A 27,630-nucleotide genomic window follows, 5' to 3' on the forward strand; every position below is an offset into this window, starting at 1 on the left:
CATTCAAAGATAATTTCTTGAGTGAGAGCCTTGCAATTACTTCTTTTTGAAAAGCTGCCAAGTTATTCCCCAGGAACAGAGGCAATGGAGGATCTATAGCTGTAACAAATCAAGGACCTCCTCGCTCAATTTCACTAAGGGCATTCTGCATCAAAATCCAACCCTTCCGAGCATCCCAAAGACATAGTGACTACTGCCTTCCAAAGGAAATAAATCATATCTAGTACAGTTGTATCTTTTGTTTTTTGTTTTGGTTTTTCTTTTTTTGTTGGTTGTGGTCTTTTTTTTGTAAGAGAGAAAACAATCATGTCTGAAGTGATCTTAGAGAAAGAGTTTTTTCCCCATCTTCAATTTACATTTTAAGACAAAATGAACTGCTGCTTCAACCAAATGAAATAGCTTTTATCTCTTCATGCTTACAGAGGAGGAGAAGTGCTACTGACTGCTGCTATTCTAGTCAGACTGCGGGCAAGTAAAGCAGAAGACAAAACTGAGGAGCTGAGATCCAGTGACGCTTCTAAGTTCTGCTCCTATATTTTCCTGGAACAAGTGCAGGCATAAACTTGCTAGGAAGTAACACCCAAATAAATTTGTTCTAACAGATACAGAGAAAATCCTGTGCTACATTTTGCCATGCTGCACTGCTCCATAGAAATAGTAGTTTTATTTGCAGTCACCTAAGAACAGTTCAGTGATGGATGTCCACACTCCTACTATGCAACCAAATACAAGAAACGCAGGCAAATATACATGAGATACACAAAGTACACTTCCTCCTCCACCAGAAACAATTGTGTTATACATCTATCCTTACGTATATATATATTTTTTCCCCACACAGGAATGTGTAACACCAGAGCTGGTACAGACATACAGCTCTTTGGTGTGTATGACAACATGCCTGCTAGTAGAAAACACACATCCTCATTTCTCCCTTCTGAGAGACCTCTGAATTTGATCTGCAGAGAATTGCAGGTACAAGTTTTATCATCAGAAGAGACAGGGCACTATTTGGTAATTGATATATTAGGTTTTAGTCTAAACTAAGTTACTGTGATAGCTTTAAGAGCTACTACAGCAGTTATGCTTAAAATGCTGTGCCTAACCTAAGCTACGGCCTGAGGAGAAAGCTGGTATTAAAAAGCAGAACGAGGGTAAAGAACTATATCTTCATATCCTTTAACACGCAGGGCTGTGGGGTGGGAGGGAAGTGGGAGGAAGAGAGGGAAAAGCCAAGAGGGCAGGGGAAGGGGGAAGAAAGGGGCAAAAGGAGTTGGAAAGGGAGGGGGGAAAGGTGAGAGAGAGAGAGAGAGAGAGAGAGAGAGAGAGAGAGAGAGAAAATGTAAGAATAATATGATTGCCAGAATAAACATCAACAGCTGCATAATACTATAGTATTACAGTAACAAGTAATCCAGAAGGGGGGAAAATAAGATAAAACCCTCCAATTCTCAACACCCCAGAATGCTGAAATAGAACACCAAAAGGACAAAATATCATCGCACCTAAAATCCCAACGTCAGGAAAATGTATTGACTCCCACTTATACAAACAGAAAAAGATATGACTGTTTGCTTACATGGGGTTTTTCTTGTACTTACTGTTCCACATGCCGGAACGAAATCTGACATACGCTTTTCCTCAGTCATTTGTTTTTAACGCATGGCATGAAGTCACTATGATTCCTGTACCTTACAAATCGAGGGCCACTTAAATTTTCCTTGATTTGACTTGAGCACCATACAGTGTGGATGAGTCTAATGCATTCCAAAAGGGCTGCACCACCACTTTACTAAAGGCTTGCTCAACTCTGGAGCATGTTCTTCACAGTGTACATATTTGCGTTTTTCCCACCAGGATATACAAAGTAAGTATAACTACATATTAAGAGGAAAGCAAAAGGACTGAAGAAGAAATTACCAGCGTCATATTACTATGCCGTAATTATTTTAAAGCAGTATTTTAGAACTGTTTTATAGATGCCATTCTGTTCTGAACCCCAGTTATAGAAAAAGTAAACTGATTTCAGGGATAATAGAATGGCTTGGGTTGGAAGAAACCTTAGAAAAGGTCCAGTTCCAAATCTGCTGCCATGGGCAGGGAAGCCTCCCACGAGATCAAGCTGCCCAGGGTCCCACCCAACCTGGCCTGGAGCACCTCCAGGGGTGGGGCATACAGTGCTTCTCTGTGCAGTCTATTCCAGTGCTTCGCCACTCACTGAGTAAAGATTTTCCTCCTAATATTTAACCTATATCTCCCCTCTCTTTTTTAAAACCATTCTCCCTTGCCCTAGAACTGTCAAGACCATGTAAAAAAGCTGGTCTTCCTCCTGTTTATAACCTCCCTTTCAAGTACTGGAACGCTGCAATAAGGTCTCCCTGGAATTTTCTGTTCCTGAGGATGAAGAAACCCAACTCCCTCAGTCTATCTTTGTAGAAGAGGTGTTCCCATTCTCTAATCGTCTCCTTGTAGCCCCCTGGAGATTACACCCATCCTCCTGCTTTGTTGCTCTAGGCTATAGGAGTACTCCACAGGGGTTCAAATATAGCTATTGGGCAATAGCTTCTCAGTGACTAGATTTGACATTTTTGGAAGCTTTTTAAACACAGAACTACATCACCCAGAGGAAAGCAATTATCATGAGCCAGTGACTCCTTGGTAACGATCCATGATCTTACCAAGTAAGAAATTCAAAGTGAGGAAATTTAGCTGACTTCTCAGTGAAAAGAAATCAACCCCATAGAAGTCCATTAACACCATGAAACAGCCAATATTCTTTTCAATGCAGGAACTGCTAAACACACTCAAACATCAAGCTCAATTGCTGATGTTCATTCAGATGTATAGTGTCAAGCTTTTCAAATATCCACCATCAAGAATTGGAGTCAGGCAGATGCTATAAGAAGAAGTGAACACACTAAACTTCAACTATGCTACAGGCCGTTTGTCCTTCTCGTAGCTTTCTAGCCATCACTACATCAACTGCACATAGCTTTTTTTTAAAAAACAGCAGATCACAGGTACCAAGTTTGAGGCTTTTTTTTGCTCCTTTTGTGATCACACGGTCCATGGTAAGCAGGATAAAAAATTGAAAAAAAAATCTCATTTCTGGCACAAAGAAAACCAAGCATGGACAATTTCAGCCACAGGAGAACTTGTTTCTGTAATATACTGCATAATGATTATATAATGACACTTTGGATTCCTGTAAAACTCAATGATACATGCATTTCTAAAGACACTGAAATTCTTAAATTATTACAGAAGCCTTTCATGTTTACTCATCAAATATTTAAAATACATCAGAATACGAAACATTCAACTAATTCACTGAGAGCTATTTATGATTCTCTTCTAACAAATTTTCTCAAGAAAGTATCACATTACAACCAATGCATATAATACTTATTTTTTAAATAAAACAGAAGTACTTGCTTGGCTTTGTAAGTACAAAATTGCAAATGCAATCATACAACGTTTCTAGCGTATCCTTAACTAACCCATAAAGCACATCTTTGTTAGGCACACTGTGGAAGGGAAATCTGAGCTAATAGATAGTTCCTAAACTTTGAAATGTAGGATTATTTCCTGATTGTGACTGTTCACCAGCACACACACAAAAAAAATAGAAATTACCACAGAATCACAGAATTGTAGGGGCTGGAAGGGACCTCTAGGGACCATCGAGTCCAGCCACCCTGACAATGCAGCTCAGTTCTACAGGGAAAGGTTATCACATGTCGTATGTTTCCCTACATTTAAAATGAGCAATATCCAAGGCATCTTTTTATCTACTCGGCAAATACAGTTGGTCTCATCACAGTTATACAATTTTTCCAAAGAATCAGCTCTTAAAGTGAGCGTTTGCCTGATGAGAGGTAGAAGTAGCATTTGATTGACAAAAGGAGGTTAAAAAATGAAAATGGAAAATTAGAAAACAGCAGATCACAACTTCCCTTGAAAGCACAGCAATGGGGAAGGAGTTTGCTTCAATTAAATGCATATATGTATGCAATATATACATAAAATAGAATAAAGGAAAAAGTGAAGTGGGATGCTTTCAAAGAGACAGACTTTTGCAAAATCAAAGCCCTCCCACTGGATTTTCAAGGCACAAAGACCAGGTAAGGTTACAAATGGACTAATGTTAAGCATATATGCAACTTTTGTAGTCTTGACAATTACCTTCCATTCCTTTAGAGATCCCTAAGATCTAAGCAACTTTCCTCCTTACACTCTTAGCCACTTAAAAGATTTTATTTCCATCTAAAGCCAAATCTAAGCAAGCAGTTTGAATTTCCCTTTTTGTTTCTAGACTTCTAAGAAATACAGAGAAAGACCGACAATAACTCTTAAGGTGTGCTCCACTAACATATGCCCAGAAGAAAAACAAATTACCCTCCACTATAACTCCAATAATGGCGTTTGGTAAGAATATTAAGTTTGAAGCAGAAGAAAAATTGAAGCATATATTCATGAAAAAATTACCACATTAATTTGAAAAGAAACATGAATAAAGCATTATTACAAGTATTTCTGTGGTTAGTGCAGTGACACTGAGCAGTAATGCTCTATTAAAAAGAATGAGATAAGAGTTTCTAATTTAAGGCAATATTTCTGTACAAATCCTGCAGAGATGACAGTGAACAGAACTGAGAAAAGGAAGAATTTGAAGAGCTTTTTCCTTCAACAAAGAAAAGCACTTTTAAGACTACTTTGGTTTTAAAGAAAAAATACCTTCAGAAGCTTCAGCATTCAAAAGAGTAAAGCATTAAGAGCACTCTGGTACAGACAGCATGCAGGTAGGTGATGTTCAAGCTTTCACATTTATCCCTGCCAATGTATGTCATATACCACTCTGCAGGGTTACTGACATTCATGCCATGGGCCTCCTCAGCACCAAGCAGTGTGGCCATTCTGTCATCCAAATGAATGCCCACAAGGGATCCTGGTAGGCTATCACTTCAGATTTGGCTTCAAATTCATCTTGAAGTGCCTCTTTTGTTAAAGTCTTCATTTCCCACTTAACCCGATGCCACTGAGTTTTAAAAAGGATGCTTGCAATACCAAGAAACAATAAAATTCAACATAAAGCTTTTGTGAATTTTCATTCATAGTGAACAAGTCTAGTAGAAGATTCAAAACGGAACAGTAAGAGACAAGTAGCTTGAAGCCTAAATAATCTAGAACTGTAACTTCATAGCGCATGTTCCCATATCCAAAATAACAGCATTAGATATGCTGCTCATATATGGAATATCCCATTAATTCCAGTAATTCTGACTACCCAAAGGAGACTGCATCTACCTGCTGGTATCGCCTGCTAAGTCTTTATAGCCTTAGCTGTGCACAGAATTGTATATAACACCTTTGATGCTTATTCTCAAGCTATTGGATTCTACCTCCTCCTGAAGAAAAACAACCTGCAAGAAGTGCTGCACAGACTAGATACACAAAGTTGTAACAGGGCTCCTGTCTTCCACTTCCAACAAGAGGAGGCAGCCCGACTCACTGCACATCACACCAGAACACTGCATCAGTACATAACTTGAGACCTCACTGCATTTAAATCAACACAATTCCGACATAAGTCGAGAAATTCTTCAAATCCACTTTGAAGTCTGTATATTAAGACATTAAGCTGTGCCTGCATTCAATTAAATCAGATCAAATAAAATCAGACAGATGTGGAAACATTAGAATCAACCCATAAGAAAAACAAGCAAATGAAAAGCTCATCATGGATTACTGTTACAGCACTTGCCTAGAAGTACCGTGTTCTATACAAGAGAGTTCAGAACACTTGCAAGACCCTTATTAATAGCTTTCCATTGCTCTGACAGGAAATAGTCAGACAATTCAATCTGGATATATATGGGAAAATTTCTTTCCAGAAAGAGTAGTCCAGTGTTGGAATAAGCTGCCCAGGACAGCGGTGGAGTCACCGACCCTGAAGGTGTTCAAACTCGTACACGTGCTGCTTAGGGATGTGGTCAGTGGACACTGCGGTGATGGGTTGATGTTTCAACTAGATTATTTTAGAGGCCTTTTCCAACCTTACCAATTCTGTGGTTCTATAATACACAAATGTACGTATTTTCAGTACAGAACAAAGACTGCCACCTCCCAAATCAGTCACCAGGCTCTCTCTCCTCTTAATAAAAAATAAAATCATCTATGTTTTTATATTCTGCCGTTCCACCACGCAGCAGTGTTACCTGTCTTGTGCTATGCAGCATTTTTAAAGAGAACAAATCCTGCTCAGCATTACAACTTCATTGATTGAACCAACCAAACATGCATGCTTAAAGAAAAGCTAAGAATAGCATGCCTGTGCAACAGTCATACAATAGTGGTATTTCAAACAGCATATGAACCTCTAATTCCAGTTTTCCTGGACAATGGTTTAAACACTTGGGCTGCACCTGTTCTTAAGACAAAGGTCAACTATCAAATTCTTGAAGACAGCACAACTCAAGCCAGTGAGACAATCTTGCTCATGGCAATATGGAGATCAAGTCTTTCTGATGTAAAAACAGATGCCACTGTACATTTTTCAGAACATGACACTGCCCGCTGTTTAGTATGCTTGGCTTTACTGGATGTATTTAAATTATACTTTATGAATACTATCAACTTTTTCATTCCAGCTAAATCAAACTGAAGGATAGCATAATCTCTATTAGAGGTTTCTATTCACATGACAATTTATAGCAACCAATCACCCTTACCTAGGAAGGTTGGCCAAAATAATAATTGAAAAGAACACTAACTTTGGAGAGTTACAACTACAGAAAACCTGATACAGCCAAGATATAATTATGAACAACATCAGACAGACATGCATAAAATGCAAAAACGCAGCTACAACATCCTGTGTGTCAAGCACAGCGAATACGATACCAGCTGCACAGTACTTAAACATAATTAAACCACTCTTATCATAGAAATGAGAGTTGAATGACAGACAAGAAAATAGGTTATTTTAGACTCTTTTTTAGAAGGCCAGCATAAACAGCTTATCAGCACTGCCAAAAAATCCTGGTTGTTTCTCACTGGGGAACATCCCCTTTTACATTATCATTATAACCTGCATGCACAAGTTGAGCAGCATCCAATTATTTCCACTTTGCAGTAAAGATTTAATTGCTTTAAAAGTAAGATCGAGTCCTAACTATCCTGTATTTGGAGCAGTAAAATCCTGCTCAAAGTTTTATTCGTGCTCAAAATTAACTTCTTAGCGATGAGTGATAGCAACTTCTTTGAAATGGTTAACTAAAATACTAGGAGTAAAGAGCCTTCATGTTGTGAGACTCTTTTTACTGTGGCTTTTTGCCCCAACTCCTGCAACATATTCAACAGTCAAAACCAAGGTTTATTATGCCATAAATGGATAGCATTTGATGAGCTGGCAGCAGATCTGTCTAGTCTGGAAGCAAAACCTAGCATAGCACAGAACACTCAAAAGCCATGGTTTCCCCTTCATCCTACACGGATTACTTGTGCTCGTGGCAGGGATACATGTTGAAGTCATAAGCTGTGATGACAGCTTTTACAGGCCACAGAAGCCATCTATATGGTAGCCTGGATAACCACAGCAGTAAAGCCACAGCTCTTGAAACAGCTCACTGATAGTGAAACAAGCATTTACGTATGTCCTGCTGTAGCTGCTGGTAATGGTATCGAGCTACTCAACAACATCGCTTGAACTAACTGAAAAGTATGATAGCTTCAAATTATAGCAAAGGCTATACATGGCTCCACTTTTATCCTGGCTGATATTCTAGGAACTTAATAAAGGAATTCACAAAGTATCAATCTGGATGGCCCACAGTCATTCACATATGCTATATGCAACATGCCTCAAATTCAGTCTTGCATCTAATCTAAATTTTTCTTATCTACAGACAGTTTAAAAAGGGTAGAATATTAAGAGGTAGTGCATAGGCCTTCAACAAGATCTTTCCAGAAGAAAATTAGAGGGATAGGTATACAAATCAAGTTCACTTTTCTCTCCTTACAGACAGGATATTTTTATCTATCATTCTGTCAGTCACGATAGCTTAGAAATTGGAAGGGATTGTATCTGGAACAATTTTATTTAAAAAAAGTGGATATCATTTTAAGCCCAGTATCCTAAATGATAAAAAATTTAAGCATACTTATACTAAAAAAAAGCACACATTCCCCTTCCCAGTTACTTTTTAAGAAACAAAAATCTCTTACTATAAGCTGAAAGAAATCCGTATTCTACAAAGTTACTCCACAAATTCCCATTAGAGAGCACAGTGGGGAGACAATCTACTGATGAATGAGGAACTAGAATTTCAACCTTTAAATAAATAAAAGTCCTCTAAACATAACTTTACTTGTGTAAGTAGTTCTAAGACAGTCAGAAATTGCATGTTATAGCTTTAATTTCCTTATTACGGGTAATGAATGCATGCACAATCATGACATGGGCTTCTATGGTCTTTAATCACATAGGGGTCCAATTATAGATACATAAAGAGCAATAGGGCTAATTAAATATAGATTTCAAGGACTGTTTCCAATGCCTAAGTGAAACGTATCCACCGTATAAAAAAAACACATTTCCCACAGTATACATTTCCCACTTCTCTGCATAACTTACAGCTCTTTATGACTGTCCTAGATCACCTGGAGTACATAAAATGGCATTCAAGGCCTTTATCTGACACAAATCACTCAAATATTCGGAGTGATCTCCATACATCTTCTGAAGTAACTATTTATCAGTGTAAGAATCTGCCTCTGTATCTTAAAACGTACAACACTGGAACCCAAACAATTCACCCTGTGACATAGCTGATCTTGGACTCTTAAAAATGAGCAGAAGCCACAGATGAGGAGCAGGCAGGAATTGAAAAGAAAAATGTGACAATTACTCTCTACATCCCACCTCTTTTCAGCATAAAATATGACTAGAAATGTATTCCTGAGAACTTATTCATGTTGTTATGCCAATTTATTCCCTACGTTCTCTGCTTTCAAAAAGTAGATGAGAGTAACCTTTCATTTTCTAGAAATGCCTGAACTGATTCACATAACCAACTAAACAATAGCAAAGGGTCCATCTTCACTGCGTGGTTCTCTTTCACCACCTTGTAATATGCTAACTGAAATAAAGTATTTTGGGTAAGAGCAACGCCAATTCTACACAATCTCATTTTCCCAAGCTGCAAGCCTGCACCATGGTGGAAATTTAATCCTAAACAAGACTTCTACATAAAAAAATGCTCACCGTGTCTTGAGATTTATCTTTGACATCATAGACTGTGAGTTTTATTTTAGTCTCTTCATAGATGGGGTATTCCGGTGGGAATGTCACACCAGTCAGAAACAGTGGATCTCTTGTTCCCTGTGAAACTCAAGTAAATATTCAGTAAGATAACAGCTGTGCAACACGCAGCACATCAGTACTGATGCATGTACAGAAACCATGGTCTCTTTAACAGAACTTAGCTGTTTACATCTCTCTGCTGTATAAACCTCAGTGCTACATGAAATGAGTATCAAACTGAACAACTTTAAAACTCTGTTACACTGGAAAAGAATGTAAGTGCTTCTGAGACAGCCTTTAAACATACAATCAAACAGTTCAGTCTGCAGGCATCAGTATCCTGGCTACTGGTCTGTCATAAAAAAAATCTCCTGTGATACTTTTGTGAAGTACTTAGTTTCACATTACTTTAGAGTACCTAAGAACATAGCCAAAAACAGTGAGATATCTTAAATAAATGAAAATAAAAAGTCTTCAGAAATGCTATGGAAACCCTTCATATTACGTTAAGGATACTGACTTGTTATATTAATTTTTATTTTTTTGTAAGGATTATAGTTCCTCTCTTTAGACAGTAGTGGAGTAAGTCCTCGTTTCTGTGCTTTGTAATTCATTAACTCATAATTAAAAACACCACCACAATTCCCAAATTTACCAGGATAGTATCCTTAAATTCTGTTGTGATTTATATGATAAATATAATGGCGCTTGCTAAAAATAACTTTCCTTTGCCTTTAACACCTCCTCCACCAAAGCTTGACTATAATGGAAGCTGAGAGCCTTGACAATTTCATAGATCTATTCATGCCCTCAAATGTGTCCTATATCAAGACACTGCCTTAGGAAATGCACACTACCATTAAAAAAGGAAAAATCTATTTCATGTTCTACACAATACTGTTCCAGACAGTCTGCAGTGAAACATTCTGAACAGATACAAGATATCTGAAGAAAGCAGTTTCAGGATGGTTAGTAGTTGAAACCACTATTTAATTTAGTAGTTGGGCAAAACTGTAAGATCACAAAGAGCTCACGAAACATTCTCAGTGCATTTAGCAGTCAAAACAAGCCTTTGGTAAAGTAAATTCAGGTGTGTATTTACATTAAGAGTTTTCTGTTCTTACTGAATCGCTCCAGTAAATAAATAAGCTTTTTATATAACCCACACTGTCTGCTCAAACTTAAATAATTTTGTATTTAATTGATTTTTGTTGTTTCTGACACTAATACTTGCAGTGCAAAATTAAAATGAGCAAAGCAGCCTCAGACAAATTTTGCTCCAATACATGATGCAAGTTACTACTATTGTATACGATCTCACAGATATAACTTTCACACACTTTTTCCTAATCATAAAGTAGGCTAATATTTTTCACACTGCCAAAATACCAACTTTCCACTGGAAAAAATAAACCCAAAAGCAGAAAATGTAACTGACTATATAATGCTCCTCTGTTCTTCTGTAACTCAAAAATACTTTTCAAACTCACTGCTCTCTTAGTTTACCTTTATTTTACACAGCCTCGCTCTTTCATGAGAGCAACTATTCACTGTTTCAGTCTAGGCTGACATCTGAAGAACTGGAGTATTCTGTAAGTCTCTGCTTGGAAAAACAGAGCTTTCATGAAAAGGCAAGTTCATTACTAACTGTTTGTCCTGGTTAAATGCCAAGAGCTCTCTTAGGTATGCTTTTCTAACAGCCTTGTGCTTCCTTACCTAAGACTGCACACGCTTGTTTCATTTCTCACTCACTTTCTAAGGAAAAAAAAGATCAATTAATTAACACGTTAATTGAATAAGAAAGACACTCACCTCCACGATTTCAGTACTTGAATACCTCGTCAAAATGTGCTCTGCTGGATGTACCACTGAGACTTGTATAAATGTATTCAGCTTCCGATCACGGGTAGCAGCCACTAGATCCTTGCATGCTGGAGACAGTACAAAAGAAAAATAAAATACTCAAATGAAAACTCTGGGAAAACTCTGCCACTGGCACAGGACAAAGCAGACTACTCTCCAGCTCCAGCTCAAATCTCCAGAGACAAGCCGATTTAACAGAGGAAGTCTCTTGGAAGTAACTTACAGAAATAGGAAGTCACATGCTGCAGAACTGAACTGAGATTTCGTTTCCACTAAAAATACTTGCAGCTTCTGCAAAGCTCTCTACCAGAGGCTCATCAGCTCCAGAATAAAAACGTGCGCACGCATACCCTCACACTTGCACACACACCAGAACGTGGGTAATTTTACATAAGCATTCATTTAATTTGCCATGAAATCTGTCTTAGCAGCCTAACTTGATCGTTTCTTTTGACAGTTTTCCAGCATACAACCACTTCAAAGACATTCTAAACTAGTTAAGCACTCCAAGCGATCAGATTGGTTCATACCGTCTGAGGCCACATTACAAACTTTTCAGTATATCTCATAATAAAAATCTACATAACTAAAAGCAGACAGCAAAACAATTACTTTGTCACTGGCCGGCATGCACACGAGAAGAATAATTTGATTTCTGGCTACTTCAGATCATTATAAAAACTCATTTTAGTCAAAAAATATCAAGAATTCGGGTCTTGCTTAATACTTCATTTTTAACCTGGACTTATAGCAATTTTGAGACTAAAATACCTCAAGCTTTCTGACATAAAGCAAAAGGCAACAAGATGACAACAACAGAAAAAGGAGCAGGAGTGAAATAAAAATCACGATCGGCTGCACTGCAGAGAGGACATGTGCTGACACGGCAGACAATGGCTCAAAGTTAAAAGCCATCCACCTTACATTCAATAGGGAACAATGAAAACTGAGATAGGATCTGTCCAGTGCTTTCTGCAGTTCAGTGAGCAACACCAGAATCCTAAAACCCCAGGGCAGGAAAAGAAAAGCCTACTGTTTTGGAGAGGCTAATTGTGAAGAAAGAGCTGAGGACATTTTATGGGAGTCGCTGCCAACCAGGGGCTTCCTCAAGTGCAGCTGACCTTTAACTTTTTAAAGGTGAGTCAGATTATCCTCTCAGTAAGCAAACCTGGTCTTATGAGAAAGAAAGAAGAACTCTGATAGGCACAAAAGGCCAAGTCAGACTGGTTTATACCTGCCATTTGAGGATTAAAGAAAAAAAACAAATGAACCAAACAAAAATAAACACCTCTCCAGTCTTTTGTTAGTACTTTTCCATAATGGTTAAGAGAACAAGGAAATAATTAAATGGAATACCTCGAATTTTCCTCTTACGCCCAAATTTCCAATGAAATTGTTTCTGTAAATTCTCAAACTGACCTTACCATCATTTGGTGGTAAAAGTAGGATAACAATAAAGGTTTGTGCATGATGGAGTCTTTATGAACAAGCATCAGGCTTCAACAGCAGGTTTACTCTAAATGTCTGATAGCACTGGAAGAATTGTTTCATTGCATTTACAGAAAAGCACTTAACTAAACACAGCAGGTTGGGCAGACAAGTCTATTTGAACTATATAATCCCTGCAGCTGGTCACAAAACTCTGAAATAAAGTAACGGCAACCACAACTGACATAAGAAAGCAATATCAGGTCATCAGAATTTCCAGATACAGCCATTTTCACCTGAAATCCTAATCTTACACCATCACACAGCCCTTAAAATGCCTCTTCTCTATGATTCCATTTCTAGAATACAGCATGCTTAAAAATGCTGTTTTAAGGGAATTACGAATGTAGGCGTTTCTCTTCCAGAATCTGAAAACTAACCATCAAATTTTTCCACAACCATCACAAAAGAAGGCTGGTGAGCTCACAATTCAATGGATCGCCAAAGATGACAGGAAAAGAGACAAATTCTGGAAAAATAAAAGAAATGTAAAAAAAAAACAACTAAAATTTAATTTAAATATGCAGCTTCTGGCAAGAATCCTACAGCTCAACTCTTGTAAAAAGTATTACCTCATTCCAAATGGAGGTAAATCCCCCAATTAGTAACAGCTTTATGTACATATGGGACAAATCAAATACATTAACCAGATATGACAAATTCTTCAGTCAGCCAATATCACAGATTTTTATCCTATTGATAAATCTCAAGCAACAGTAAGGAGACTGCACTAAGTAGTAAATGTCTTGGTGAGCACAGGAGACCTCTGATATTTTAGTAGTAAGAAAACCCAATCAGTAGATCGTTTTCTTGTAAAAAGGCAGCCTAGCAAGATGAACTTGAATTCTGCAGGGTGAAGTTAACAGAAAATAACTGATCTGCATAAATCCAATTCAGGAGGATCACCACAAAGTATCAGAAGACTCTGGGAGCCCCCGCAGCAGAAGGATGAAAGAAATATCCTGAAAAACGCATCTATTTGATGACAAAGTTAGTTGTGCTTACTGTGACACTGGGTCACTGCCATTCATATCTATCCTTCAGTCAGTGAAGATACTGAATAAGATTGTCACTAGCAGAGAAGAGTTGCAGTGGCCTGGAATTTGCCAGTCCAGGACAGAGCACATCATCATCGTGCCCCTTGTTGAACATGGCCCAACTAACACATTTAAGTAATTTTTCACAAAATAATGGGACAAGATTATTTTTATATATATATATATATATATATCCTAACCACAGCCCAGCACTGAATTACTGCCCTTTCAACTACCAAAATCTCTGACAATGTTAGGACTTCCAGAGAAAGAGGCCACACTCTTTGGACAATGCAAAACATTAAATAGATATGCAATGAGGTACAGGATGCATACTCTATTTAAATAGATCTGTAGAGTATCTCTGACATGTTAATTAAAAACTGACAAAAATGCAAACGTGACACGAATAATAAGGCTGTTATCTTAGGACAGCAAAAGCAGATAACACTACATGAATATATTTCACATCACAACCTACCATCCAAGCAGAACGTGTACGCAGGTCACAATGCTTCTCAATATTTTACTATGTTAGAATTAATTTTGCAAAAGCTCTACATCAAAATTCAGTGAACTGAAGTGACAGCACGTATTTACATGCCTCAATCATATGAATCTACTCATTGTGACTGCTGACTCAGTGTGTAAATGCCTGAATCATCCACTGCTTTGGTGATCCCATCTCTGCTAAGTCTACAAGTGTACAGTGAATGTTTCCGGAAGAACTGCACCAGGAATAATTTACGCTTTTAGATCAACGAAGAAAAACTTAAGATGACAGTAAGAAACCATTCCTCCACGCAGTAAGCAAAGAGAAAGAAGGAAAGAAAGGTAAAGGAGCCACAACCTGGGGAGCAAGATAAAAAGCTGAAAAGAAGAAATGTTGTAGAAAACATTTTCAAGTACATAGTTATGTATTTTGAAAAATGATGTGGCCTACATATAAACTGTCTTACCATTTACAATGCCTTAAATCAAGAAATACCTTAATAGTTATCATTTAACATAATTCTTAAGGAATAAAAGCAAAGAACTGTTTCATTTTCATTGTTGTAGCTGTTCTGCAGTTACACTACAATATTATTCATGAATCACAGTAAATAAATACTTCTCCAGTTGTGCCTATTCATTGCCCCACACATTCCAGTACCACTACTAAGCATATAAGCTCCATGTACAGTAAGCATAAGCTGCATAAGTAGATGCTTGATTCTTGAGTTCTGCTATATGCAGTGTCTCAATGTTCTCTGAACTGCACACACATGTTGCCCGTGGTCTTCATCTTTCTCTGCGTACACACGCACACAAAGACAGCAGAAGAGAATGACTGGCTACTCTTTGCTCTTAACTGAGCTGTAGAACAGTAGCAACTCGACCTGTGTTTTCAGTAAAGAGTCACAGAAGAAAAAACAGTCTGGAAATTCTTCACCCACAGTTCTGACCAGCTGCTCAACACTGCTCCAAGCACTGAAACCAATGGACCCGGAAGAAGTTAATCTGGTAGAGTAACAGGGAAAATGCAGCATCTCTCTGAACTTAAAAAGCTCCAGTATCTGGAATAAACTAGGCAAGAAGAAAGGACAAACGATATTCTCTGCTCTAAGTAGACAGAGTTGTAAAGAAGGAAGCCAAGGACTACCAAAAATAGGAAAATGGCACTGACAGTGCCATGTTTGTTCATTTCCATTAGGAGAGGAAATAACAGAACATTGGTAAACACCTTATCAGCGTAGGGATCCACTGTTTATTTACCTACGTGGTAATTTCAGAATTAGCTTTTTTCCTAACCACTGACAGAAACAATACAAATCCCCATAACTTCTTTCCTTCAAATTTTCTAAACCTAGTCAGATTATAAGGGGCCAGCAAGGGACACGAATTCAATGAAACAATACCCTATTCTCACCAGAGCATGCTATTTTGTAAACATTCCCAATAGAAAAACAGAGGTACGTGAAGAAAAGGGACATGGAAGAAGCTCATCTCTTGCATAAACATACATTTGCATGAACATACTGTTGAGGTTTTTTTTTTTTCCATTGGAATTACAGCAGCATTGTTATCCCAAAGCAACAAAGTTGATCAATAATAACCTACAGCCTCTCTTGACAGAACTGAGGTACAGATATTCCTTAGTGGGCAAAAGGGCATTAAATAAGAGAACACTACATTCAGACCTGTGCTGCCTGCCTACCTGTGCTATATACAAAGCCACTGCTTCTGCCTCCACTGGATACTGCTAACCAAGACTGCTAAGAAGATGATCTTCAGCCAGGAACATGAAGCCCTAGGAATAATCCAACTTCAGAACACACATGAAAACTTAGGGCACGTGCTTGATTTAGGAGCATAAAGGCAACCGACAGACAGAACAGGAGAGAGATGTGTCCCCTGTGTGGCAAAAGATGCCTGAAAGCAACCAAGGAAAGTATTGGAGGACTGGTATTAGCCCAGAATGGTGTTAATGAGCAGCATCCCAGCTAGAGTCTTATAGTATTAACTGGTTCCTATCATAAATACTGCTATCATGTTATGACCCATTAATGGGTCAGCAGCAGCACTTCCATTGCAAGCGAGTAAAGAACATAACTACCTAGCAATTATAAAGGACAGACTCCTACACTGAAGTTTCTTTCACAGCAGTTTCCAGTAGTAAACTCACGGTAAAATTCACAGTACAACACTGAGTACCAAGAATGTGTATAGAATGGAAGACTGTATTTAGATTATGTATGCAGGTAGGTGAAAAACAGTGGAGCTCAACTTAAGAAAAGCTCTAAGATCACAGCTCCCATCTCTGGGGATGAGAGATTTGTATAAAAACGTCTCTCTTCTCTGGAACGTACAGCACGTTGCCAAAGTATCCTAGTTGTATCACAAGGAAATGCACATACATAATACAGTTAAGCATCCCTCAGGGATGTTTGTAATTAACAGTGGGAAGAAATTTATTTATTTAACCAACCATCCAAGAAAAAAAAAGAGTTGAGCAAGTTGTATTAGACAAAGACCTCTACCACATTTCCACAAACACAGGTTTGGAAAAAAAAAAAAATCAATGTTAGTGATAGTCACTACAACTGATATAGCAGCACACTGAACAAAAAAACATTGATCATTATCCACCTAATTTGCAGACAAAATCGTACAGCTATTTAGTAAACACTGAAAGAGGACAGAAGCACTGTCTGCTGGTTAGAAAATGCTGTATGCCAGTGGAGAGAAGGGATAAGTGATCACACCCAGCAGTTGAGAAGCCAGCCATGCTCAAATTCATCTGTACAGGAAATGTTAAATCTGGTTGTAATTACCACCACGAAATATCAGTAGCACTGATGTTCAAAACGAGCTCTGCTGGGTCTAGGTTCTGGAGTGTTAGAGAAGTTTCAGTTTGCTGTGTATTTTGTTTTATCCAAAGCCTGATGCTGGGACTAGAGCATTAAGAATAGGACTTTTAAACAGAATTCTTCCTTCCCCAGTAAAGTAACACAAATGCAAGGTTTAAAGCATAACTTTGCACTGCCATTTCCAGGAGCAATAAAAGGCATTTCCTGAGTGTGGGTTTCATTTTTTTGAATACGTGAGAGCAGATCTTTCTCATACTGCTTCCTTGCCATTCAGCCTCAACAACTCCAGTTATTTATAGAGCTTTAGTATGATAAATGCAGGAGAGTCAGAAAACTGGCTGACTGGATCATGCAGATCACAGGCATTGTATTTTCAGGGCTTAAACGGCAGCAGTACTTGTGTTAACCCTCATTCCGTGCAACTGACATTTGAGCAGTGCAGTTAACCCATGACTAACTTGTTAGACAATTTGCTCCTGCATGCTCATCACACTACAGTTTTACTTACAGTTGTGTAACAGAAGTCTGCCACCACTGTGTTCTCATAACTTTAGCTACACAGTGACATCAAGGTCACGGATATTTCTGGCATAAAGTCATGAAACAGATAAGACGTTATGGAACAGTATTTTAAAAATTCTTTAACTTTTGAAACTCAGTATTTCTATCATATCGTACCACGTTCAGTTATAAGAATGTAATCCTTCCCTAAATTATTAGGTTTCCTTACAGAGCACACTGCGCATAATAGCACAGAAAACCATTCTTTTATAATCCATAGCAGTTGCAGGACAGCAAAAAACAGCTCTTGCTGTTTTAGATTTTCAGTTATTGCCTTTAACTTATATCCAAAATGATCATGGCACAACCTATTAATGGTATTTATGCCTTGCCCTGAAGGCGTCTTCATTCTCTGGAGAGAGGAATGGATAAAGAAAAGAAAAAATGCCAAGTGGCCTAAAAAAAAACCTGCTATGAATATATTTTGGAACGTGTTATATATATCAAAGTATGTTTTGATATGAATCTGCTGTTGTTCTAAGGATGTAATTTATTTTGGCATTGTTGGCATTTAAGAATGCCACAGAAAGGTTCAAATGTCATGGAAACAGAACTAAATATCACTTCTCCCTTCACCTATTCCTAATATTGTCATTGCAAGTTTCTAATAAAGAAAATTCACAGTAATTTCCATTTTCCTGCCATCCTATAAACAGACTGGCTACAGGTTTAAGCTTCAGCTCAAGAATTAGTGGAGTAGCAAACAGTACAGAGACTTCTTTTAACACTGCATTACTTTTTATTACACGCTTCCAACAAGTATATATTTTATTTATAGAATCTGTTATGTTCTATATACTGCTCATTTCCAACTTCTTCCATCTTTGCAGAAATAATTCTACAGAAAACAACAGCAACATCACCTGAGTACAAGAAGAAATAAGTGCCAAGTCTCTCACGCTGAAAGCTTCCAGTCTGACACATCCTGTGTTGTAGCAGCATACAGTGCTTACTTGGACCTAAGTACCAACTCTGTGGCCATAGACCCGCTGCTAGTAAACACCACTACTAATTTCTTCTTCAAAAGATAATTTACAAAGTAACATTAGTGAAAGGCTAAAACAGATCTTCATTTATCTCCGTAGAATAATCTCAGTGGATTTGAGATTTACATGCAGAATGAAGGATGTACTGCTTTTATTAATCTCAACAGGAGCAGATTCAGATCTCAGTTGAGAACACTGCTAGTTTAAAACCAGTTCACTTGCCATCTTCACAGCCAAAAATCTTTATCTTATCAGGTATTAAGAGCCCCGGTCTTTAAAGAAATGCTAAGACCAAATTACTCCAAATTCATCAAAACTAAATTCTGTACTCATCCAATCCCTGCAAAATTTATCTTAAATGCAAAACAAAGGATTTTAGATAATGTTGAGAGTTGCAACAATTGTTTTGAGCAGGTAAACAATATTCCACAAGATATTCAAGCTTTTTGTTGCTGTTCTATTTTACTTCAGCTTTATATTCCACACAGCTGGAAAGAACTACACTAAAAAGATGATTAACCACACAAACTGAAGTGTTCGTAGCAGTATGAAAAACTTCATTATCAACAGAAGGCGTGGGCAAAATAATGAACAAAAAATAACTTAGTTTGTTTTCAAAGTCTCACCGAGAACCTCAGATACGTGAGACTGCTTGTAATGCCCACAGCACCATCCCGCATCCAGTATCACAGAATCGTATAGCGCTTCAAATACAATTCCCTTCATTCAGGGCCTGCACACGAGCTTCATTTAGAAGTCAAACCTCACTGTAGGATTTGTATCCAAAAATAAGAACATCTATAACTAATGCGCACAAAAAGAGAGGATGACTTTAGTCTATTCATTAGATGTTTTTATAGAACTTCTGCTCCCTCGTACAAGGATTGAAAAAGGATAATTGAGAGATGTTTTATGACATGAAAGTATTACTGCAATTATTTCTATAGGCATACTTAGGGATGTATTTAACAACAGTCTTTTTAGAGACAAACATTTGGTAAACACAGTGCATTACTTTTAAATACCTAAAAAGAGAGATTATGCTTTGAACTACTTCACAGCATTTCTGTTAATATACTATTGGCCTAGCAAAACAAAGTCATTTCAAACAGGCATGAATTACATAATTATGGTAAACCAAGTTATTTTCTTGCTTTTTGTCTCTCAAATTATCTAAGCTTTTTTGGAATTAAGGTAACTAACTTCCAGGAGAAAAACAGACAAGGAAAGAGATATCAGAAAATCCCCAGAAAACTTTATTAAATGTTCTGCAGACCAGGCTAGAAGACAACTTCAAGAAATGCCAGCAAGAAGTCAAGCGTCATCTCACAAAAAGGCAGGTTCCCACAACTGGATTTTAAGCAGAATACTCTAAGTTTTCACACAGTATCTAGCTCTGAATTCTTGAAATGTCTCCAGGTATTTACACTTTCAGCTGCAAGAGAACCTCACAAACAAGCAGGTCAACTTCTGACTACACCCCAGTCACCCTTGCTTGGACAATGCCGAGAAGCAATGTCTCTATCTCAGGCCCTGTCAAGATTTGCAAACCACACACCTGTCTCCACAGCTCCAGGGTGGCAGGAGGTGACAGGGCAAAGCTGCTCATCCATGCTGTGCAAAAAAACATCAGTGCTTATTTCCTTCACAATAGACTCAGCGGGAAGGCTGAAGGAGAAATGATGCCAGTACCCCCTTTGAATTCAGTTAAGCACTGGACCAGAAAGGTCAGATGTGGTTGGATCCAGGTTTATCATTCTGCTCACCTCTAACTAAGCAGCTACAAACCACAGCAAGTCACTAAGTGCAGACAAGTAGACTCTTGAAATCATCCCACCTTGATTAAGCACCAAAAAGAAACCTCTTCACCCTAAAAAACGTGAAGAGTTACGAGCAGCAGTGATAGGGGGCCAAATTAAGAATATGAGAAGTAATTTATATATTTCAGACTCAAATTATCACTGAAATTAGATCAAGAATACAGTCACCATCCTTTGAAGAGACTTCAGAACTCAAGCCCACCCACTTGGTAGAGGGGAATAATTATTAAACAGTCATTCTCAGCTTGTCTTTCAATCAAGTTTCAACTTTGGATAGAAAAAGTCCATTTGAATTTTACTCCTGGCCAACATGCTATAAAATACACATTCAGTAGTAATCTGCTGCTCTACGTTTAAATTTCACAAGCACCTGTGCTAATAAAGTCCCCTCTAGGAATATACAGAAATAAATAAACCTTCACATGCAAACATGCAAAAAAAACCAAACACCCAAGCAATAGAGCATGCACTAATCAGGTATTATCCCAGACACTCAAAACTTTAATTTCAGTTTTGCTCAACTCTCTCTGCTTCCAACTTCTGCCTTGTCCAAGAAACAATTCATGCCAATATAGCATGCTTACCTGAAGCATGCTAAACACACCACGAAACACTTAATATGAGAAGTCCCAAATCTGCTCTACTTCAGACAGATAGCAACAATCAAATGTTATTTTTTGCTTCCTAAATGATTTCAATTATTCAAAAACACAATCTTTCTCACACCTGCCCAGCAGACCTCCCAGAACCATACAAGGCACTGGACTACTAAAACAAAAAAGAAAAAAATAATGAGAATGACTCCAGTAATCCTTGCAATTTCAACATAACAGATATGACCTGATGGCCTTGTGCTTATAAGGGCTGTACCTGCAGCTGTGTTGGTCACGTAAAAGGAGAATGGACTGAATGCCAGCCTCACCTAGGAAGATGTTGTCACAAAAGTTCTTTCTCTAGAGAACTTGCTAGGTAAGGTACATCATGATCATCCCCCCTCTTCCAACTCAGTCAACAAATAATACACATTTCCCACCTATGCAATTCCTATACTCCTAACTCTGGCACCCTAAAGATTAATGGTGTAATAGGTCACACACATGCAAACCCCATCCTCCAAAATCAAGGCTCAATCCATGTAGACCTCTTACATCTCATTGAAGTCATTCTTGGAAATCTAAAGAGTCACTTGAGAGAATGGGGTTCAAAAACTAAACTGAAAATAGAACAGAGATAGGCAAGAAAAACAGAAGGAAATATACCAAGTAGGCGATGTATTTTTGAGAAAAAGCAGGAAGATAAAAATGAGCAAAAAAGAGCAACAGCGTGTGCCAAGAATAACTTACTTTTAGTTTAATGATCCTTAATCCTACATTCCAATGAACTACTTTAAAAAGACCCTGAAAACACAAGTTTTCAGCTAAGTCAGAATAACTTAAAAGTTTATGCCATATTCACTGGAACACCTAGTATTTAAGAAAGCAAGCATTAAGCATGTAAAACTACTATGTAATGAATTAAGGTAGCTCCTGAAATGTTAATTTGTTATTTAGCTATTAAAAAGCACCTCACACACACAATTTTGACGTAATCAAATGTCTACATGTGTCAGTAAGTTCTTGATTAACTCTGGAACTCTTTTCCTAAGTAACTCTCAGAAGTCTTGTAAGTTACCATAACAGTTTCTGATTGCTTTGAGTAGTCTAGCTCAGGGTCTGGAAGCAATTCAGACAAAGCAGGGTGAGTACCCACATCAGTAAGAATTAGGATAGATTAAGCCATGCTTACACTGATCTGCTGTGGTTATTCTGCTTCCAGTACTCTGCCTCATCAAGGTCTGAGCTTGTACTCAACCTCCCAGAAAACTTCACATCTTTCAACAGATAACACAAACCCCATCCCTTTGATATTTTAGATAGAAAAGACTCTGAAAACAACAGCAATCAACATTTATGAAGCCTAGAGGAAAAGTGTGAGGTAAACAAAAATTACCTTTTCCAGTATATAGAAGAAATAGTTTACTGAGAAGATTAACAATTTTACTTAAGATTTGAAAAAGGATGGTTAGCTTCCTTTCTCCACTGCCACACAAATGAACTGATTGGATACGTTTCAGAATTGGTACATTTCTAACAAAATTTAATCGTATTATCCACTGCATCAGTTGAGAAATAAGTTGATAAAACCCTGTCTCAGCATTCCATAATACCTTTCAATTGTTAAATAGCTTTTCAAATTCGGTTATCTACAAATTCCTCTCCAACTACAGCTATTCAGAAGATCTCTAGATGCATTTATATCAAAAAATGAGTTACAATCTATATTCTATTAGATTTAATAGAAAATATTTTCCTTAGTCACAAGCCCTGAATGGTGTACATTTGTATTTACATGATCACCATCCCTGGTAGATCGAGGAAAAAAAAAAACAATGCTTAACAGCAGAAGTATACAGAAAGATCTAAGTTGCATATTGCTGAAGAATAGTGCCTGAAACATTCTTGTTCTATACATGACTCATGTTAGGAAGTTGACTGTTTCCATCATACTGGAACATATGCTGCATCATCATGATCTACTCAATATTTCTGGTTCATCACATACTCTGATCCACTTCAAAGCAAGCCAACATCACTGCACTTAAGCTCACCATGTAATTGCTACGTAGCAAGGTACTATACTGAACTAGAATCTTTATAACCTGCACAGAAATTAAATTTACACAAGGCCAGATGCTTACTGAACATCATTAAGAAGGCACGCCAACAAGTTCCAAGCACCTCCATGACCACTTCTATGAAGAATAAACTCTTACAAACACAAAAACTAAGTAGATAACAGCAAAAATGAGTCATGCTATACTCGATATATAATGGTTTGTCAAGCACTGTACATTGTCATATACAGAATAAATTTCTCTATGTATACATCTTTATTTATATACTACATATATCTCTATATATTGCAGATGTTGATAATATGTACAAAAATAAGGCAAAAATTATGAAATATTATGTATATAATAAATGAAAGCAGTTGTTCCCTGTACATACTTGATGTAATACAAATATCATACAAGCAGAAACTTTCGAATTGCATGAAACAGCCAGAACACTACTTGAATAGCTTACCAAGTTTCACTATTGGGCATTTTTAGAGTCTTGAATATTCAGTGATACAACTAGCACAGACTGGTATTTAAAGATGATGAGAGAACACTGCAATGCGAACTCCTACCTCACAAGGATAGAGGTATGAATTGATTTTAAGATGTTTTTTGCTTTGTTTTTTGAAAGAATACACGCTTAAAAGATGAAATAATATAGTGAATACTGTAGGTTTGCAAGCCAAGGTGGCATAATGCGTTACGTGAGGGTGGGAGGGAGGGGTGAAATGATAGAATACAAAAGATGAATAGAGAATGTTGGAACTGACAAGTGGAATGGGACAATGTTATACATATCTTCAGTTATTTCAGTGAATTAAGGATATAGATACAAGGCACTGAAGGCATGCACAGGCAGATCTGTCTATATCAAATACAGTTTCCTTTAATTTTTCAACAGGGAATATGTAATATTATGTAACATTACATACACAAACTCCTCACGCATGCAGTCACTGCAATTCCAAGACAAAACACTATCTTACCAAGACTGAACTCCAGCTTTGGCTCATTTGAAATTCTCTGAATACCTTTTGAAGTGAAGAAAAAGTGAAAAACAGTTAGAAATAATTCGACTTTAACTGGTTGGTGTTGTTTCTCGTGTGTGTATGCACAATTTTTTGTCAGTCTATAAAAGTTTAACATGTCTAACACATACCACACCGAGTATCTACCATGATGGGTGGAGTAACACTTAGTATTAAAAACCCTCTGCAATAAATCTTTGCATGATGCATTCGTCCATAAAATGGAAAGAAAAAAAGATAACATCTTTGTAAAAGTAGCTTCTCAAGGCTGAGAAAGAAAACTAAGAAAAAACGTGGATGGGTAGGCAACATTTCAATCAAGATTTTATATTTTTTCAGTCAAATAGAATGTTGTGTTTTGTTTTTTAAGTGACTTTACCATTACATTACAAATGGAAACGAAAAGTATTTCTCGTCAAAGTATAAAAAAGATGTTAATCTAGAAAATTATACTACTGTTTTATCTACATATACAGAAATAGTAAAACAAAACTCCACTCTTTAATACAAATGCCACTACATTTTTTCATATGCTGAGGATGAGAAAAGTATTTTAGTTCCTCTCATTTTGGAATTCTAGTGCATATTTAACAGGAAACTAGTGCATATTTAACAGGAAAGGGCTAGAGATGATAAAGGAGTGAACCACAGAACCATAACAAAGAAAACACAGGAAGGATGGCTAAATAATATTGGGTTATTCACTCTCTGCAGGAAATAATTGGATTATGACTACAGTATTGATTAAACTTGTAGAAAAGAAACTGCCTACACTAACATTCATTTACTGTCTCCAGTGATCCTCCTCATCAAATACTTGCAAACACTGAACAAACTGGTCAGATTTGGAAGAACCAGGACAGTACATAAAATGGAAGATAAAAATCTTAGTGCAACTTTGAAAGTAATATAGTTGCTTGTGCTCCATGAAAACAATGATGTAGAATAGGCCTAGTGCCACACTTAACACTATTGTAAATAATCATTCACATCTATGCAGGAAAAATTACAGCTGTCAACCTTAGGAAGGCCTTGGTCAGTAAGAAATAACAAATAAGTTCCTTTATTTGTTTTAAAATACAGTTAAAAAATTTCTGATAAATTCCTCAGAGTTCAACTTCATCACTAGCACACCCAGCATATTGGAACATTGTTATGAGTATGTTTGATACAGAATTGATCAATAGATCAAACAACTGAAATCCACTGCATAGCAAATACAGCGCGGTTCAGGCCCATGTGCATCAAACCCCTGTGCATCAAAATACAGCTGGATGCTTTCAAACCCCAAAGTGCTTTCATATCACAAAGTACAATTCTGTGACACTGAGTATCACTGAAGCCTACTTAACAAATTTATCAAAATTAACAGATTATGTCTTAAGTCCACGTGCTCACGTAGGAAAAAAGAAAGAATGGGATATTGAAGTTTCAGGAAGAAAAGAGTACTTGAAGCATCGTTACCAAGTATTTGTTTCCCTGAAGATTATCTGATTAACAGAAAATGTAACAGGCAATAATATTTAAAGATGTCTTCATCAGTTTACTCCATCTACAGCTGCACCTTGTCAAGCAGCAAATTGAACAGCATTATATACACTGTTTGAGACATCTGTACCAATACAAATTCTGATACATTTCTATTGTAATGCTCGATAAAATGAGCATATGCACTTACTTGTAAGCTGTGGCTCTCCTAGGCTGTCTACTTGCGACGAAGGGAGAAACTGTTGCGCTTCATCTGATGCTCTCTCCTCTTTGATCTCCATGATCAACCTCCAGAGCGGATGAATTTTATTCCTCAGACTTTGAGTTTGCCTCTCCCAGTGCCACAGCCCAAGATTCACAGTCTGCTTTTGATGCAGCTTCAGGGTAAAGATCTGGTTCCCCACTCTGAAATTCAACTACCAGAAAACATCAACACTGTTTTAGCAAGTCTTTCTCAGACAAGGAATCACAACAAAATTGGTATTACGCACCACTAAAACCATTACATGTTTCTTCTGTCACAATCGTGCACCACGTTTAACTCTTGAATCAAACTCTTATTCTTACATACCCAGTGCAGTACAAAGCTTATCCAGAGTGCTTCCAAAAGCAATTAGTATATTGCCAAATGAGGTGGCAGAACCCAATTGAAATGGAAGCTCTTTTACAGTACAGATTCTGCAGCTCAGCAGGTACCTATCAGAACTGCTAACTTAAAGCAGAATTTGATTTAGCAGGGGCAGCAGACAGACAGAGGCAGTGGGATTTAACAGAACGCGTTCATCAGCTCTTCTATTAGAGTTGACCTTTACGCTCAGTGTTTTATTCATCCTTGGCAGAGCACAGCTCATCAATACACAGAGATAATTTAGCATGACATAGTTCCTCTGAAAAGACCCAAGAAGTTGTGCATGATGGTTTCTGCCATCATTACCATCTAAGTCTTTTGCCGTTCTACCTCAAGTCTAATTGTTTAATGATCAGGTTTTCCAAGGACAAAAGAAAATTGGAATTCAAGTTGAAGCTTCCTAAGAAATGCAGGTAAGTAGCAAGGGTCAGTCATTTTATTAGAATTAGCACAGAAAGCATAAACACCTCTGAGGCATTTAAAATTCAGTGACGCAGGCAACTTCACAAAGTCACAAATCCCATGTTTTCCCATCACATTTTCTGCAATACACACAATTAAGAATAAACTGGGTAAGAAACAAAAATTAACACTTCTTAAAAAGATGTTACTGTTTGACTCAGAAGCACAAGACTCTATCAAGTACCACTGTTACCATATTAATTAGCATTTAATTCAATCAAAATCATTTCTACCTAAACGAACCACAGGTAATACCGCTGGATGAAACAGAACATTAATGTGCTTTCATAATTAGCTCAATACCAAACAACACAAAGAACTCTTCCATACACAAAGTGAACTTATTTCCCTTTTCCTAACTTGAGCATCTAACCTTGGGCACTTACCCACATATGTTATTCTAAACCTATTTGCACTTCATAAACTGAGCATCTGTCACTTACAATTAACTATGCTTTTATTGTTATGGAGGACAAAAGATGCAAGCCTCCAGTCTGCAAGTCTCTGAAAACGGTGTTGGCACAAATCCCAGCAGAGGTGGAACAAGTTTTATTTTTGTCTGGAACTGGATCTAAGGAAATGTAAAATATGTGGCTGCAGTCGCTGATAAGAACTCTAGACAAGATTTCACAGATCAGTAGGACTAACAATTCGCAAGGCACAAGAGTCAAGAGGAGCAGGAAGGGGTGAAACGTCCTTCTGGCTTCACAGGTAATTTAAGAAGCGCTAATAAGAACTCAAATACTTTCCTCTGGCCCCAGAGAGCCTGTGAAACCATGTATTTGGTTCTTGTGACAAGAATATTCAAAATCTGGGAGAGATGCAGATGTTCATCTGAACCCTGTTTACACCCAATATGTACATGCTTTGAGTGACCAAACCTGAACAAGCTAATGTTCTCTGTGAAAGATGAGCTTAGACACAGAAGTGTCATCTATAGTATCAAACATGAT

General features: G+C 37.5%; 1 protein-coding gene across 2 annotated transcripts in view; it reads right to left on the reverse strand.

Annotated features, from left to right (window-relative positions):
• Positions 1-25,977, reverse strand: part of INPP4B (inositol polyphosphate-4-phosphatase type II B) — a 159,746-nt gene extending 133,769 nt beyond the window's left edge. For both annotated transcript variants that reach the window (XM_065736333.1, XM_065736334.1), the window contains exons 1-4: positions 25,778-25,977; positions 24,058-24,102; positions 11,117-11,235; positions 9,266-9,382 (exon numbers count right to left, since the gene is read on the reverse strand). In XM_065736333.1, the coding sequence (XP_065592405.1) occupies positions 9,266-9,382; positions 11,117-11,235; positions 24,058-24,102; positions 25,778-25,868 (372 nt within the window). In that variant the 5' untranslated portion in view covers positions 25,869-25,977. The remainder of the gene's footprint in view (positions 1-9,265; positions 9,383-11,116; positions 11,236-24,057; positions 24,103-25,777) is intronic.
• Between the last annotated feature and the right edge of the window lie 1,653 nt (positions 25,978-27,630).

This window comes from Cyrtonyx montezumae, unplaced genomic scaffold, assembly GCF_038088225.1.
Source record: "Cyrtonyx montezumae isolate F1298 unplaced genomic scaffold, pur_monq_1.0 scaffold_2, whole genome shotgun sequence".
Taxonomy (NCBI): domain Eukaryota; kingdom Metazoa; phylum Chordata; class Aves; order Galliformes; family Odontophoridae; genus Cyrtonyx; species Cyrtonyx montezumae.